Source organism: Schistocerca cancellata, chromosome 12, assembly GCF_023864275.1.
Source record: "Schistocerca cancellata isolate TAMUIC-IGC-003103 chromosome 12, iqSchCanc2.1, whole genome shotgun sequence".
In the NCBI taxonomy this organism is placed as follows: domain Eukaryota; kingdom Metazoa; phylum Arthropoda; class Insecta; order Orthoptera; family Acrididae; genus Schistocerca; species Schistocerca cancellata.
In genome coordinates, this window is record NC_064637.1 from 21150390 (window position 1) to 21169604 (window position 19215).

The following is a 19215-nucleotide window of genomic DNA, read 5'->3' on the forward strand; positions in this document are numbered from 1 at the left end:
GACAGCAATAGGAGATGATCTGTCCACAGCCGATTTTAAGTGACACACGACTTAATTGCGCCAGAAGGATCATTGTACAGCCCTGAATTTAAACTTGTGTCCTAAACTAAACAAAACCTAATGATTTGCAATGTAGCCAACAAAGTGGCAGTCAACAATCTACAGCAGAAGTAAAAAATCACAATCACTTTTTTCACGGCTATTAGAGTTAACCTCTACAAGCAAACTCTGAGACCGAAAAACTTCAGTTGCAGTGCTAAAAGCAAATTTTAAGTTCTCTCTCTGACTGATTATCTGAAACCATCCTCTCACTGCCTACACCAGCTGCCGTATTACCAACCATTGAGCAGTCCTGTTTGGCACTCAGTTGCAGGTTATAGACAGCACAAGCAGATTTCAATGAAAAGGGAATAATAGGAAGAAAAACAAGTGCAAATAGATTAAAATTCTGCTTCATGCAATGTCATGCGAAGCTCGTCTAACATAAGCTCGTCTCTAGGATTATAAAAACTGTATATGTAACGCTGAATTGCGCCTTGTGTATCAGGTATACTGAAATACAAAACAAGAGGGCCAGACTCAGGATTCGGGATCTGAAAACATCGTCAAGAAAGAAAGCCAGACAAGCACTTGGAAATGAACCAATTGCTGTGGCAGTTTGGCAACAGTGAATGTGTGTGACATTGAGCACTCCTATTTCAGGAAAGCAAATACAAAGCCAGAAGTGTCAACTAACACATAATTTTAATCATACTGTAGTTTCCACCAGTAGTTCCCATGGAAAGCTGGCAACAGTCCTCCCAGCAATCATCTGTTGCCAGCCACTCAATGCCTGCTGTGTGTGGTGAGCAGCACTATCTCCTTTCATATTGTCCATGTTCCATCCTGGGTTTTCTATCCTTTGAAAATTTGCTCTGACTGAGCTATTTTGCACAGATGAATTTGTATCCTGCATCAAACTGTAAGGAATCTAGCTATTACTTATACATCTTTATCCAAATGATTTGAAGGTTTCTCTCTAAATTACAATCTATCTATCATACATATAAAACGCAATGTCGTGAATGACTCATCACACCCAAACCAAACTGCCAAAGACAGGATCTTTAAATCTGGAGAGACTGTCGATCTTATACTGAAGCCATTGTTTAGGAAGGGATTTTTGAAATCCCACGCATAATAGAAGGAAAGCTTTTTGAAAATATTAGCTATTAAGTCGATTTCGAAGATAGCTCTAAAGAACTGAAGTTTCTTTGAAGCTACAGCTATGAAAATTGGTATTTGTCTTCTTGGTTATAGACATTTTTAAAAAAGTCGTGTTAGTGTTTTTGGAAATTACAATGCTAATGTGGTGAAACAGAGAATGAGATTGTTTATGCAAATATTTCATTATGAAGATATTTTAAAGCTAAATCTCAAAACTGCAATTTGGCTTCTCAGTTAGAAATAAAAAAACTAGCTGTTACACTGTTGCTGGAAATTCAACTCCTTAGGGAATGAAACGAGAGATAAAAGTGTGTAAGAAAATATTTTCTTGTATTAAAAAACATTTTAACGTTAAAAATATGAAAATTGGTATTTCACTTATCAGTTACATATAAAAAATGTGTTTTAGGGATGAACATTTCTATGGAAATGTCTCCACAAGAATGCAAAAGGCATGATTAATGCCCATCTTTGACTCCAGCTAAAAGAATCACTTTTTGGTAAGAAGTACATTTGGGAAAGACCATGCTTCTATGGCCTTAATTTGCATGAAAAGTTTAGAAGTTAGTGCAATTTGTGAACAACATAAAAATTCAGTTTTAAAAAATCTGTGCAGAGCACACAGTCTGAGTGAGTGAAGCGGCAGATGCTAAGCTGGTAATCAATAAAACTAACTTTTACATGTAAATTATCTTTTCTGCAGAAGTTAGAATGGGTTAGACTTGTGAATAACTTAATCATGGGACTTTAAATTTAGATGCTTTATTACCAATATGAAAAAAAATGGCAAAAAAAATAAATAATTTATCCACCGAGTTTTTCCTAAATACCCAGGTTTTTCTCAACCATGTAGAAGATGCCACCAGTGTGGAGCTGGAAAGAAAGAAAAAGAGAGAGAGAGAGAGTTATGGAATTATTAGGTTAAATGGTAACCTAACAGGAAGCAAACCATAGAAGATGGTTTAAAAACCACTGAGAACAAACATGTGGGCCGGGACTGTTTTTTAATATTAATCACATTATAAGGCTGCTGCACAACCATGCCACAATGGTTTGGAATAAATTTAGTAGAATGACAATATCAATTGGGAATTCTATCTGCTGTAGAGAAGCAATGCAAAGTTTGTAAATGTCTCGGAAAGCACTAGCACATGTTCACACAAGTAGGACCATCTAACCAGAGCTTCATAAAAGATGCATGTGAAACATGTCCTGTTACCTTCAGTTGCTACTTGCTGAGAATTTCCTCACTCATTGACAGCATTTGGGAGATTCAAATGCATTATTAGCAAGTTTCTTCTTCTGAGTGTATTGTACCAGAGTTCTTGAGAATTTTATTTTCTTACAAATAAGTGTACATATTGTGAGTCAGAATAGCAAAATATGAATAGAATGTGCTGTGTATCAGACAAATATTTGGAATATGGGTCCAGGGTGAAAGTGAGGTAAGTTGTGCATCCAGACCATACCTGAATAACAACTGAGAACTATAAACAGTGCAGATCCAGGTAAGGGTACACGTAATTCCAACAGAACAATATACCTGTAATGGTAATAGCTTGCTACCTATGCCACTTTTCCTGAGACTATTTTAACAAACGATACTGGAAATAATGTGTTTAGGACAGATCTTTAATGTGGGATACCAATCTGCACATTTCATTATACAAAAGCACGAGTAAAAAAAAAGGCACATTATCTTCGCATACATTTCAATTCAAATTCGGCACTTAGTTTGCTTCTGTCAGTCAAACACAGCACACGACATGTGATTAAAAGTAACACCACTATTTTATCACACATATAGATTGAATACATGCAATGAGCATTAAATGTGTAATTCAGGATCAAAAACTGCAAAACCTTTAAGATTGCAGCAGAGTTAACATACACTGCAAAAGATCTCTTTGAGACATTTTCCGCACAGTCTACTGCAATAAAGTGTTGAGAAATGTGCTACCTATAGATCTCATCTTGCAGTTGGGTCTTTGTATCAGTAGTTAGGAAAGCAGACACAGTCTAACTCATTTAGGGAACCCTGGAACCAAAATTACAAATGGTAAACGTCCCAAACCTTCCCTGGTGTGGCAACCGTAAGCAGCATCTGAGCTCTACTGGACGGTTTAATGATTGTGTGTGTGTTCTCTTCCTGTAGTCTTGGGAACTGTCATACTATACATTGGTTATAGAATACGAGTCATGTTGTAAGAATATACTCCAATCACAAGTAAATGATATGAACAGTGAGAGCACTCAAGATGCCACATATACCTCTCATAGAAATGAAAACAACGAACTGGTGAACAAAGGAATTCGAATCGAAACTTCCAAAACAAAACGCAAGAGTAATAACGTGTGATACTTGTGTAGAACAAATAGGATGTACGTACTCCTGGAGGTCCCTTCCTCACACCTTGCTGTTTCAAACTGACATTACACTATGACACTGCAATAAATACTTCTAAATATGTATGTTACAGTTTTTATATTCTGTAACATAGTAGTCAGTCAGTCCACGAAGATATGAATTTTGTTCTTTCAATTATTTAAATCAAGATTATACACTGGACATCAATTGAAATATAGAAACATACATTTGCTGGAACTCACCATACAGCAATGAGGTCTCTTAATGATTGAACCAGTTGATCATTATTAGACAGTAAAGCATCCATATGTTGATTCCACTCACAGGTATTTGAGAATTTGTTGGAACTTTCAGATTCACGTGTTTCATCTGAGTGCATGCCAATGAGATGCTCTAAACGAGGATCGTCTGAAAATTATTTTTGTTTCATAAGCCATATCAAAGTTTCATCATCCTAATGATTTTACAGGTGTCACTTTGTTCTATTTTATTAAAAATGCAGCATTTTGCAGAAATTAATTCAGCCAGACCATCGTGAACACAGTTCTTACAAAGTTCTGGCACATAAATCTAAAGACCAATCATTATTTGCAATGTTTTTCCAAGTTACCATTTCTTACCTGCGAGGATAGACATTTCAGGTAAACTTAGTGTCCTATGTCTTGCCATCCTCTTTTGCGCCACAAGATCCAGTATATAGAACAAGTCATTATATGCTGTACCAAAGTCCAATGTCTCTTGTAAAGTAGAATCTCTGTTCATCAGTGATACCATGGTTTCATGCAACTGCAATCAAAGAAAGATTGGGGGCACAATTTGGATATTGCAGTTCTGTCATTAACACCTCAAATAATAATAATAATAATAATAATAATAATAATAATAATAATAATAATATCTCGTGGAGGCCCGGGAAAAGAATAGGCCTCCGGTATGTTCTGCCAGTTGTAAAAGGCGACGAAAAGAACAAACCACTAATAGGGCTAGTGTGATTAGTTGGTTCAGGACAGAACTAAAGAAGCCTCGGACAAGCGCCGTCATGGTCGGGGACGACGCTTGAACCCTATGCCCGCGCACAATGGTAACGACACTGCTAGCCAACTGGAAAATTATTTAAATCCAAATAGAGGTGTTTTGCAAGATATGCTTCCTGCAACCACCCTAGAAGGAAAACAAAGACAGAGGATGAGATGGTCAGATGAAGTTAACCAACACCTCATGTTCTGTTATTACCAAGCAAGAAAACCTAGGAACCAACACAACTGGATACAGATCACAAGTATACACAAAATTTATTACCAGATACCCAGAATTAAAATTTTTAACAGAACAACGACTAGCTGATCAGATCCGTGTAATAATAAAAAATAACAGGATACCCCAGTCAGAATTAGAAAACATCAAACAACAAGTACAACAAATACTGGAACAAAATAATGTGCAATCAGAAGAAGAAGAAAATACAGTAATGGACTCCAACATCCCAGAGCAAACAAAGGACAACACACATCAATTTTAAACAATCAGAGGAAAACAAAATCTTCAGACAGCCACCAGAACAAGCACAAATAGAACACGAAGTGACACATGTTAGATATAGAAGATAAATTTCAGCTGACATATATAGAATACAAAGACACAAATACAGACATTAGACCATTCTTGCATAGACTGCCAAATAACCCACAAGTCGAAACAACAATAAAAACTACCAACGCAATCATACACAACAAAATAAATGAAAACACAACTATGGAAGAGTTACAACTACTGGTTTATATAGGAGCACTCACGACACTAAATATACACACTAGGCAGAGATCAGAACCAACCAACACACAGAAGAAACCCACAAAACCAGCTTGGCAACACAGGCTACCGATCAGAATAGAAAAACTGAGGAAAGACATCGGACAGCTAACACAATTTATAAAAAATGAAATGTCAGAAAAAAAAAAAAAACACGAAAAAGTTTAGGTAAAATCTCACAACAAGAAGCGATAGAGCAATTAAATGAAAAGAAGCAGAAATTACAAGCATTGGCCAAACGACTTAGAAGATACAAAAAATGTGAAAATAGAAGGAAACAAAACCAAGCATTCAACACAAACCAAAAGAAATTTTACCAGACAATAGATAACACACACATTAAAATAGACAATCCACCAAACATAACAGACATGGAACACTTCTGGAGCAACATATGGTCAAACCTGGTACAACATAACAGGCATGCACGGTGGATACAAGCAGAAACAGACACATACAAGATGATACCACAAATGCCTGAAGTGATAATTTTGCAACATGAAGTCACCCAAGCAATTAATTCTACTCACAATTGGAAAGCCCCTGGAAAAGATAAAATAGCAAATTTCTGGCTAAAGTAGTTCACCTCAACACATTCACATCTAACTAAATTATTTAACAGTTACATTGCAGACCCATACACATTCCCTGATACACTTACACATGGAATAACTTATCTTCAACCTAAAGATCAAGCAGACACAGCAAACCCAGCTAAATATCGCCCCATAACATGCCTACCAACAATATACAAAATATTAACTTCAGTCATTACACAGAAATTAATGACACATACAACACAGAACAAAATTATAAATGAAGAACAAAAAGGCTGTTGCAAAGGAGCTCGAGGATGTAAAGAGCAACTGATAATAGATGCAGAGGTGACATATCAAGCTAAAACTAAACAAAGGTCGCTACACTACGCATACATTGATTACCAAAAAGCTTTTGATAGTGTACCCCATTCATGGTTACTACAAATATTGGAAATATACAAAGTAGATCCTAAATTGATACAGTTCCTAAACATAGAAATGAAAAATTGGAAAACTATACTTAATATCCAAACAAATTCAAATAATCACACATCACAGCCAATACAGATTAAGTGTGGAATATACCAAGGAGACTCATTAAGTCCTTTCTGGTTCTGCCTTGCTCTGAACCCACTATCCAACATGCTAAATAATACATATTATGGATACAATGTTACTGGAACATACCTGCACAAAATCACACCTTTGCTATACATGGATGATCTAAAACTACTGGCAGCAACCAATCAACAACTCAACCAATTACTAAAGATAACAGAAGTATTCAGCAATGATATATAAATATGGCTTTTGGAACAGACAAATTTAAGAAAAATAGCATTGTCAAGGGAAAACACACTAAACAAGAAGATTACATATTGGAGAACCACAGCGACTGCATAGAAGCAATGGAAAAAACAGATGCCTATAAATATCTAGGGTACACACAAAAAATAGGAATAGATAATACAAATATTAAAGAAGAACTAAAACAAAAATATAGACAGAGACTAACAAAAATACTGAAAACAGAATTGACAGCAAGAAACAAGACAAAAGCTATAAATACTTATGCTATACGAATATTGACTTACTCATTTGGAGTAGTGAAATGGAGTAACACAGACCTAGAAGCACTCAATACACTTACACGATCACAATGCCACAAATATAGAATACATCACATACATTCAGCAACAGAAAGATTCACATTAAGCAAAACGGAAGGAGGAAGGGGATTTATTGACATAAAAAACCTACATTACGGACATGTAGACAATTTAAGAAAATTCTTTCTAGAACGAGCAGAAACTAGCAAAATACACAAAGCAATCACTCATATAAATACATTGGCTACACCACTGCAATTTCATAACCACTTCTACAATCCTTTAGATCACATAACATCAACAGATACAAAAAAAGTAAATTGGAGAAAGAAAACACTACATGGCACAGCCACACATCGATCAAGACGCATCCAACACATGGCTAAGAAAAGGCAATATATACAGTGAGATGGAAGGATTCATGATTGCAATACAGGATCAAATAATAAACACCAGATATTACAGCAAGCATATTATTAAAGGTCCCAATACCACAACAGATAAAGACAGACTTTGCAAACAACAAATAGAAACAGTAGATCACATCACAAGTGGATGTACAATACTAGCAGATACAGAATACCGCAGAAGACATGACAATGTAGCAAAAATAATACATCAACAGCTTGCCTTACAACATAAACTTATAAAACAACACGTTCCCACATACAAGTATGTACCACAAAATGTACTGGAGAATGATGAATACAAATTATACTGGAACAGAACCATTGTAACAGATAAAACAACACCACATAACAAACCTGACATCATACTCACCAATAAAAAGAAGAAATTAACACAACTAATCGAAATATCCATACCCAATACAACAAATATACAAAAGAAAACAGGAGAAAAAATTGAAAAATACATCCAACTGGCTGAGGAAGTCAAGGACATGTGGCATCAGGATAAAGTTGACATTATACCAATTATACTATCAACTACAGGAGTCATACCACACAATATCCACCAGTACATCAATGCAATACAGCTACATCCAAACTTATATATACAATTACAGAAATCCGTAATTATTGATACATGTTCAATTACCCGAAAGTTCCTAAATGCAATATATCGTACAGTTAAAAGGAAGTGACGCTTGATCAAGGTCCGCGTCACTTTCCATTTTTAACCAGACTTAACGTCTGAGAAAGTAAAGAAATAATAATAATAATAATAATAATAATAGCTCCTGTATCAAAAAAAAAATGGCAGCCTCGATTCTAAGAGAGATGAAATCATTTATTACAGAAAATCTATTTCATTCACTACAGGACCCTCTTCAGTGCAAATATTAGTTTTAAAATTTGTGCAATAAAAGCACATATTATAACTTCAACATGACCTCAACACACAATAAACGTTGGATGAGGAGGATGTTGATGATTGGTTTGTGGGCTGATTAACCGCACGGTCATCAGTGCCTGTACAGTGTCCCAATCTTTACACAGTCAAATTTTAGCCATGTTCACAAATAATGATGATGTTGAAATGATGGCGCAACACAAACACCCAGTGCCTGGGCAGATAAAATGGCCGAACCAGCCGGGAATCGAACCCGGGACTCTGTGATCCAGAGGCAGCAACGCTAGCCATTAGACCACAAGCTGCGGACGGCCATGTTGAAGTTGTTAGTATGTGCTTTTATTACACGAGTCTTCAATACTTATTTTTGTACTGAAAATGGCCATGCGGTGACAAATCAATTTGCTGTAATAAATTATTTCAAATCTCTTACAACTGACGCTGCCATTTTTCTTGTTTACAGCACTAATACTGTGGTAGTTGAGAACATGGTTTCCAGAGGAATCCAACCTCAATAAAAATAATTTACAACTACAGAAACTAACTTACAAAAATGAATTTTAAAGGGAAAAAAACATTTTCTCAGCTTCCGGAATGTGTTCGACAACAAAACAGGAGCATATGGAATATTTGACAAGCTGAGTGATTGGACTGAAGATTTTCTAGGTAACAGAAAACAACATGTCATTTTCAATAGAGAGAAACCTTCAGATGTATAATACATAAATGTCCTAATGTTGAAAGTAGCATGAAGATTTTCATGGAAAATACTGTTGTGTACAGAGATGTTGCAACACTAGGAAATTGAATCGAAATCCAACACAATCTGCAAATGATCAATGCTTGGTGCAGGGATTGGCAGGTGACCCTCAACGTAAAACAAATTTAATGAATTGCAAATAAATAGGCAGGAAGACCCACTGCTATATGGCTGAACAACTGCAGAACACTCACTGGATGCAATCACTCCCATAAAACATCTAGTAATGTACGTATGGAGCAGTTTAAAGTGGAATGAACACATGAAACTTATTGGTGAGGCTGACACCAAACAGACTCATTGGAAGATCCTGTGGAGATGGAGGCAACCCACAACGCAGGCAGCTTACAAAACCCTTGTTCAACCAATACTTTATGAACCTCATCAGGCTGGTTTCTGTATCAGACAGGAAAGACACAAGAACAAGGGCATTCAAAGAAGAGCAGCACATTTCGTTAAAGGTTCATTTAGTAAGAGAGTGAAGATGATGCTCAGCTAATCCCAGAGCGACGCTGCAAGAGAAGCATTCTGCACCACTGTGCTCTTTACTGTCAAAACTTCCAAGAGCGTACATTCCTAGAATATATATATGAAGATAGTAATTGTACTTGAGAGAACAGATACCATTGATGACTGTGCAGCTTCTCTAGAATGAATGATACTTGAAACCTTCAGCTGCCTACAGGTGTTGATATACCTCGATGGGGACAGCTGAAAATGTGCCCCCCGACCGGGACTCGAACCCGGGATCTCCTGCTTACATGGCACACACACACACATTTTCAGCTGTCCCCATCGAGGTATATCAACAACACCTGTCAGCAGATAAGGGTTTTAATTAATTATCATTTATTCTAGAGAAGCTGCACGGTGATCAATGGTATCTGTTCTTTCGAGAACAATTACTATCTTCATATATATAGTTAAAGGCTATCCAGCCATTGACGTTCGTCTGTGCAAATGCGCACAGGTTGCCTGAACTCTTATGGGAATAGACAACTTGGTGTGCGCGAGTAATGAGTGGAAGGGCAAATATCTATTAGGTACATTACGTATATAGACGGTGGACAGTTGGGAATGTGGGTCTCACGGGAAGCGTGCAAGGGATAAGTCCCTGCAGTCGCACTATTCGTCTGTACCCTCGGTGGCTCAGACGGATAGAGCGTCTGCCATGTAAGCAGGAGATCCTGGGTTCAAGTCCCGGTCGGGGAACACATTTTCAGCTGTCCCCATCGACGTATATCAACAACACCTGTCGGGAGCTGAGGGTTTCAATTAATTATCATTCCTAGAAGAGTTACTAGTATATTGCTTCCTACAACATGTACAGGGTGTACATATAGTCCGGGAACACTCAATTATTTATTGCACAAGAACCAAACATTGGACAGATATTATACATGTCATTTTGAAGAGAAACCCTGAAAGTTTTTTTTTTATGTATACCACCACAGCGTAGTTTGGTAAGTTGCTGATAATCAGTGCTAGTTGCAAATGTAGCGCGTTCAGGTGCAGAGCAAGCTTTCTGTGTGTTGGAATTCGAGAAAAACAAGTGTGCTACAGCTGTTCAATGATTGTTTAGAACCAAGTATGGCAAGAAGCCACCAACATGGAAGGCCATTTACCACTGGCACAACAAATTTGTTACGACGGGTTTCTTGTGCCCGACAGAGAGAGGCAGATGTCCCAGTGCAAGTGAAGTGAATGTGGAGCACGTACGAGAGACATTTGTAAAGACTCCAAAGGAATCTGCTCCAATGACAGTGTGGAAAGTCCTGTGACAGAAGCTGTCCATGAAACCATTCAAATTGGAGCTAGTGCAGAAGCTCAATGACGACAAAGACAAGTGTTTTGAGTTTTGTTTGCAGTTGCAACAATTGAATGAGGATGGGGATGGCATTGTTGATCGCTTAATTTTTAGCGATGAAGCCACTTTTCACACTAATGGGAAAGTGAACAGGCATAATTGTTGAATATGGGGTTCAAAGCATCCACATGAATGCATTGAATTTGAGCACGATTCCCCAAAGGTAAATGTTCTTTGTGCTGTGTCGCGTCAAAAACTGTACAGGCCACATTGTTCTTTGCCGAGAGTACTGTCACTGGATATTCCTACTTGGACATGTTGGGGCAATGGCTGATGCCTCAAATGCAATCAGACTCTCCGTTCATCTTTCAGCAGGATGGGGCTCCACCCCGTTTTCATCGCGAAGTTCGTCGGTACCTGAACACGGAGCTGCCGCATCGATAGATCGTCCTTGCTACAAAAGGGGACAGCTGTTTCATGAAAGGACCTTCCCGATCACCAGATCTCACTCCGTGTGACTTTTTAATGTGGGGACACATAGATCTGGTGTATGTACCGCCCTAGCATGTGATGTAGCAGAGCTCTGGGAGAGAATACGGGAAGCGACTGCCGCAGTCGACGATAATTTAAAGTATTCTTGAACTTTATGTACACACTATTTCGCGACAAGACCGTGGAGGGAAAATTAGAGATACCCCAGACCTCACATGAAAGCTTATCAGCAATCTTTCTTCCCACGAGTCATTTGTGAATGGAATGGGGAAGAGTGTGGGGGTGCGACATTGATACATAACGTACCATCCACCCTCACCTGACTTTGCTTTGTGGAGTATAGATGTAGATGTAGGGAATGGTGATAACCAGCTGACTGCACTTACTTCCATGATCTCATACATTACTGAAATAATTTCAACACAATTTAACCATTGTATCATAACGGAAGCGCATGATCCCTCCTCCATTCTAATATTTTTATTGAACAAATTTTCACATGTCTTCATGTAGCTTAGTCTACCAACAACAAGTAAGGCACTCCTTCCTTTCTTTGGTGTACGAGGGTGGTTTGAAAAGTTCTCGGAATCACCACAAGAGGTCAGCACCAGCACAACGAGTGTTTCACGTGATATTCATTGGACTGTTGTCTGTAAACAGGTGTCATGCTCTCGGAAGAGAGCTGTGGCTGTGACTTGGCTCTGTTGCTCCCACGTAGTGATTTGCAAAGATGGGGGGAAAAAGGAAGAAAAAAAAAAAAAATGAAAATTCAAGATTCGAGCAGAGATTAAGAACTTTGTAAAGAAATGTATGAAAGCAAAGGACATTCATGCCGATTTCCAGAATACACTAGGGGACAATGCATCTTCATATACAACTGTTGCCAAGTGGGTGAACGAATTTACATTTGGTCGAGAGATCTTAGATGATTCGCACAGTGGCCGGCCAAGACGTGTCACTACTCCAGAAATCATTGCATAAGTGCACAAAATAGGTGTGGAGGATCGCCCATTGAAAATGCGTGAAATTGCTCACGCTTGCCAGATATCATCTGAAAAGGTATATCGCATTTAAACTGAAGAATTAGAAATGAAAATATTATCTGCAAGATGGGTGCTGCGACTCTTGACATGTGCCCCCACACGTGCCAGCGGCATGGCAAAATTACACGAACTAAGGTATAAATTGTTGTCACACCTACTTTATTCACCTGATATGGCTCTGACAGACTTCCATCTCTTCCCAAAACTAAAAATTTTTCTTGGTGGACGCAGATTCACTTCAAATGAAGAATTGATAGCTGGAATTAACAATTCTTTTGCAAGTCTGGAGGAAACTCATTTTCGAGATGGGATCAAGGCACTGGAACATTGTTGGACCAAGTGCATTAGTCTACAAGGAGACTACATTGAAAAATGAAAAAAATGTTTCAGTGATGTAAGTACTTTTTTTTCTATTCCATTCTGAGAACTTTTCAAACCATCCTCATATCTTAATTAAATTTCCAGCTTCGTATAAAATGCCAAGGTGTTCCTTCCACTTAGTGATACCTGCAACACTTTCTAAAATCTAACAATATTATGGAAAGGACAGCTGCTACTCATCATATAGCACAGGTGCCGAGTTGCAGAAAGGCACAACAAAAAACTGTCAGAAAATCAGCTTTCAGCCAACAAGATATTTATCAAAAATATGCTCCCCCTCCCTCTTCTCCACACACAAATACAACCTATGTTTGTGCCTATCTGCAACTCAGCATCTCCGGTATATGGTGAGAAGCAACTATCCTTTTCATAATACTGTTGCATTCCAACCTGAATTTTCCATTGTTTGACTTTCTACAATCTTTTCTTCATTAAGCACTAACCTCCATACTATTAGGTTGCTGCGTAAGTTCATAGCATTTGTACCTAAGCTTATTAAACACAACAGATACACGTAACAAGGATTTAGTCATCACTGACATATTCTTCTTCAATGTTTACAACAGTCTGCCAATGCCAGGGTAACTTTCCAATTAAACTGTAGGAATCATGTGGCTATCAGGTGAAGAACTAGTCGAGCCATGCTCAGAGTGTGTTTCCATCTGGAAAGGGAGTACCTTGAAAGCTGTTTGATAGAGAGCAGAGAACGTGGAAATCTGAGGTCGCAAAATCAGGTGAATAAGGTGGGTGCGGAGTGACTTTCCAACCCAGCTCCAGTATTACTTTTCAGTCCTGCAGAATGCAGGAGGACATTACTGTGGAGTAGCATCACATCACGCTATCTTCCCGGTCATTGTTCTTGGATTGCATTTGCCAGACATTTCAGTTGTTGTCAGTAAATGTCAGCAGTAATGGTTACGCCTTAGCGAAGCAATTTGTAGTACACCATACCGTCATTGTTCTACCAGATGCATAACATTATCTTTTGTGGATGCATGCACGTCTTGTACAGTGAGTAGCTGCTGCGTTTTCCTTAAGTTAGCATAAAGACATCATTTCTCAACAACAACAACAACATACAAATGGTCGGTGTTGTTCATGAGCTAATTGATGACACAAGCGGAGATGCATATATGGCCACCCACTCATTTTTGTGATTTTGGCTTGGGCCATGTGCTACCCAAATATCTAATTTTTTTTACCCTTCCCCACTGCATGCAAACATCTTCTTGTTGTCTTCAGTCCTGAGACTGGTTTGATGCAGCTCTCCATGCTACTCTATCCTGTGCAAGCTGCTTCATCTCCCAGTACCTACTGCAACCTACATCCTTCTGAATCTGCTTAGTGTAGTCATCTCTTGGTCTCCCTCTACTATTTTTACCATCCACGCTGCCCTTCAATGCTAAATTGGTCCTCCCTTGATGCCTAAGAACATGTCCTACCAAGCGATCCCTTCTTCTAGTCAAGTTGTGCCACAAACTCCTCTTCTCCCCAATCCTATTCAATACCTCCTCATTAGTTATGCGATCAACCCATCTAATCTTCAGTATTCTTCTGTAGCACCACATTTTGAAAGCTGATATTCTCTTCTTGTCCAAACTATTTACCGTCCATGTTTCACTTCCATACATGGCTACACTCCATACAAATACTTTCAGAAATGACTTCCTGACACTTAAATCTATACTCTATGTTAACAAATTTCTCTTGTTCAGAAACGCGTTCCTTGCCATTGCCAGTCTACATTTTATATCCTCTCTACTTCGACCATCAGTTATTTTGCTCCCCAAATAGCAAAACTCGTTTACTACTTTAAGTGTCTCATTTCCTAATCTAATTCCCTCAGCATCACCCAATTTAATTTGACTACATCCCATTATCCTCGTTTTGCTTTTATTGGTGTTCATCTTATATCCTCCTTTCAAGACACTGTCAATTCTGTTCAACTGCTCTTCCAAGTCCTTTGCTATGTCTGACAGAATTACAATGTCATCGGCAAACCTCAAAGTTTTTATTTCTTCTCCATGGATTTTAATACCTACTCCGAACTTTCCTTTTGTTTCCTTTACTGCTTGCTCAATATACAGATTGAATAACATTGGGGATAGGCTACAACCCTGTCTCACTCTCTTCCCAACCACTGCTTGCCCCTCGACACTTATAACTGCCATCTGGTTTCTGTACAAATTGTAAATAGCCTTTCACTCCCTGTATTTTACCCCTGCAACCTTCAGAATTTGAGAGTATTCCAGTCAACATTGTAAAAGCTTTCTCTAAGTCTACAAATGCTAGGAACATAGGTTTGCCTTTTCTTAATCTAGCTTCTAAGATAAGTCATAGGGGTCAGTATTGCCTCACGTGTTCCATTACTTCTACGGAATCCAAACTGATCTTCGTTTTCCTACTGTCGAATTCCAGTCACCCATGACTATTAAATTTTCATCTCCCTTCACTACCTGACTAATTTCTTTTATCTCATCATACATTTCATCAATTTCTTCATCATCTGCAGAGGTTGTAGGCATATAAACTTTTACTACTGTAGTAGGCGCGGGCTTCATGTCTATCTTGGCCACAATAATGCGTTCACTATGCTGTTGGTAGTAGCTTACTCGCACTCTTATTTTTTTATCCATTATTAAACCTATTCCTGCATTACCCCTATTTGATTTTGTATTTATAACTCTGTATCCACCTGACCTAAAGTCTTGTTCCTTCTGCTATCGAACTTCACTAATTCCCACTATATCTAACTTTAGCCAATCCATTTCCCTTTTTAAATTTTCTCACCTACATGCCCGATTAAGGGATCTGACATTCCACACTCTGATCCGTAGAACGCTAGTTTTCTTTCTCCCGAGTCCTCTCGAGTAGTCCCCACCCGGAGATCCGAATGGGGGACTATTTTACCTCCGGAATATTTTACCCAAGAGGACGCCATCATCATTTAATCATACAGTAAAGCTGCATGCCCTCGGGAAAAATTACGGCTGTAATTTCCCATTGCTTTCAACCGTTCGCAGTACCAAAACAGCAAGGCCGTTTTGGTTAGTGTTACAGGGCCAGATCAGTCAATCATCCAGACTGTTGCCCCTGCAACTACTGAAAAGGCTACTGCCCCTCTTCAGGAACCACACTTTTGTCTGGCCTCTCAACAGATACCTCTCTGTTGTGGTTGCACCTACGGTATGGCTATCTGTATCGTTGAGGCACACCAGCCTCCCCACTAACGGCACGGTCCATGGTTCATGGGGGGATTTATTCCAATACTACAATACATATAACAGTACAACTGCCTACGAGAGCATAGGCTTTTACAGCCTTTGTCATCTTCAATAAAACAGTTCTGGGTGTAAAACCATGTTATGTTGATGCCACTATACTCAGAACCAGTTTATTGAAGAAACAATAGTTTAAACTACAGCCAAAGATAGTTTCGTCTTATGTTCCCAAACACAAGCTGTAACATTTCTTCTGTAACAAAAGCAGTGAAAGTAGATATTGCAGTTTTCCATTCATTGATGGATTTTGGACAGTTGCTTTTGCTAAACCCCGGGAAAAAAAAATGGTCAGGTGGTGTTAGGTCAGGCGATCGTGGAGGCCAAAGTCACAGTTAAATAATGCGATCACCAAAAAACATCAGCAAGCAGTGACATTGAAACGCGAGCTGTATGTGAAGTTACACCATCTTGTTGAAAATAACTGGTTAACAATTATACGGCACTGCAGAGAGACTTTGTGAATGTTGGGAGAGTCCACTTGATGGGAAGTAACCCAGGCAACAAACTGTGTGCGTCTGCACGCGTGTGCGCCCCCTGTATGTGTACGCACTGAATTGAGTCTATCAGTTCTAGTGGGCGCCTGTATAACACTCGTCATGTGGTGCAAGGAAAGATGAACATGACAGAATAATATTAAGTAGTAGCAAGTAAGTCGCAGAACATATACTGTGCATGGCTGTTTTCGTGTTTGCAGACATTAAGCGGGCAATGTGGAATACAAGGAAACAGCAAGAAGTGGTGACAAATTGCTTCACCCGCTGTGGGTGGCACATTTTACGTTTTGTGGTGGTGGCTTGGCAGTGGCTTGACTGTCAAAGAGCAACCACACTCTCCAAAAATTAACATGAGAGACAGGATGGTTTTGCGACAGTTGAAATATACTGCAATCTGGACTGTCATATTGAGCCTTCAAGGCATATGTCTTATGAAAGTTGTGTTCTTCTCTAATTCGTGAATCACACTAATGAGCCGTACAACTACTCAAGGAAATATATGTCTGAAACTAGAGGACGTGCTTTTTATGATATGAGTAAGTTTTCTTCTTTTGCTCCAGTAACTTCAGAATGTTAAGAAGTCGAGCCTTTCCTCAGCAACACACAGGATTTCTGAGGCACTGATTAGCAGGACCCCGACTTCAAGAAAATCAACTGTAGCACTCGATTAAAAGGAAAAGGTAAATACTTCAGATGTTACGTCGGGTAACAGATCTTGTTAAGTGTTCTGACTCAGTTTCAAGTACAAGGTGCGAGCCAGCAGCTACACGAAACCCTAAAACACCAAGAAAAACACTTCAGTGTGCGTGCTCTTGTGAGATCAGACTGAAGTTTAACAATAAGGATGATGGGTGACCTGTTAAACACTTTCACTGTACATCAAACTTTGGCACACTAATGGTTTAGTCGAGTCATCACGTGGATTTATGAGTGGGATCCTGAGAAAAAGTGGAAAAGTAAGGAGTGGCACACACACATCTACTTGACCAAAAACAGCTCAAATAAGCAAATCAAAGATCAAAACAAAGCAAATTTGCTTTTTTGACAGTAGGGCTATCGTGCATAAAGAATTTGTTCCTCCAGGACAAACTTTCAACCAAATGTTTTACAAAGCTAAAGTTGAAAGGCTCAGGAAAGAGAGAATTATTAACTGAGACTGGACATTGCACACAAGTGGATGCTGCTTCGTGAGATCACCCCATGCCATGCGGCCACTTCCATCGTGGAATTTTTTACTTAAAAAGGCTTTCATATTGTTCTGTGGCCCACTATTCACCTGAACTGAGTCCTTTTGATTTTTTCCCCAAAATTGAAAAATGTCTTAAAATGACATTTTGGGATTCAGGAACATTCATAAGAATGTGACCGAGAGCACTGCAACCCAGAGTGGGAACAATGACTGCCAGTGTATAGTTGCCCAAGGGAGTTCCCTTGGGCAATATTATTGACTGAAAAAATAAAAACTACGGTACATAAAAAATCAGTCTCATTACTTTTCTCCCACATCAAATATACAGAAATGATGGTGTAACTACATATGCATCATGCAACATGAAAGCTATACAAGACCTGCTTATCTGCATGGAAGAGAAGGAGATACTTACAGCTTTAAGTTCCTCTGCTGAAGCTCTTCTCAGTTGGTTCATTAGTTCTGTGAGATGATTTGGTGCTTCCTTGCATTCTATGTCTACCTGTGAACGTTTCCTTCTAGCTTTTTCTGCTGCTTTCTCAATATTGTGCCAGCTATGAGACAAATCGCTAGCTAAATTCATTAATTCCTTCTGAGCACTTTTCTGGAAAAAAAAGGCCGTACATTAAAACAATATTCATTTCAGCTGTTGCAGGTATAGAGGAACAGGAGTTATTTCTTGGCAAGTATTACATTTCTTCAGCACCAATGAATGTTGATTCTACTGCACACAGTGTCGCCTTTGTGAGAAAGCATTAACCACAGGACAAATAGCAATCACAAACTTTACACAGTTACATAAGACATAATATGGCTGATATGATTTTACTTCATTTAAAGAGTTTTGGGCAGATTGGAAAAATCCCTATCTTAAACAATGTAATATTTATTCATATAAAAGGTACCCTTTTCAGCAATTATTGGGAATAAAAATTTGAAGAAAATATGCCTTGGGTTGCACATTTCTAGCCACTAACAAAGGTATTTCTGAAAGTATTGATTATTTTTAAGATAATTATATTTGTGAAAAGTAGACAAACTTTCTACACCGTTCGATGTACATAAGGCTAACTTCTTTGAGATTTACAAAATACGAAAATCCCCGTGTTAAAATATGCACAATTCTCCAATGAGTATACCCCATAATTTTGAACAAATTCTGGTTAATAGAAACTAAGAAAGTACACTTTTTCTTGAAAAATACAACTTACAGAAAACAGCCATTAAAGTTGACAATGCCTCCCAGCTCCATACATTGGGTTGTCTGCATCCTCTTCCATTTCATCTTGCAATATCCTTTTTCCTCCCTGTCTTGCCATTGTTTCAAAGTCTCAAACAGTTCTCAGACACACAAAGCCTTTCTTTATCTAAATTTAACATTTGTTTTACTGCAAAATGACCAAAGGTTTCAAGCAGCCTTTTC

General features: G+C 38.5%; 3 protein-coding genes across 4 annotated transcripts in view; 1 reads left to right on the plus strand and 2 right to left on the minus strand.

The window, feature by feature from the left end:
• Nucleotides 1–19215, plus strand: part of LOC126109584 (uncharacterized) — a 239864-nt gene that overhangs the window by 146727 nt on the left and 73922 nt on the right. The gene's annotated exons all lie outside the window — the stretch shown is intronic.
• Nucleotides 1–19215, minus strand: part of LOC126109576 (uncharacterized) — a 558983-nt gene that overhangs the window by 1028 nt on the left and 538740 nt on the right. The window lies entirely within an intron of this gene.
• The window catches only part of LOC126109579 (coiled-coil domain-containing protein 144A-like), a 343757-nt gene that overhangs the window by 938 nt on the left and 323604 nt on the right, over nt 1–19215 (minus strand). For both annotated transcript variants that reach the window (XM_049914612.1, XM_049914613.1), the window contains exons 7-9: nt 18208–18396; nt 4195–4360; nt 3817–3982 (exon numbers count right to left, since the gene is read on the minus strand). In XM_049914612.1, the coding sequence (XP_049770569.1) occupies nt 3817–3982; nt 4195–4360; nt 18208–18396 (521 nt within the window). The remainder of the gene's footprint in view (nt 1–3816; nt 3983–4194; nt 4361–18207; nt 18397–19215) is intronic.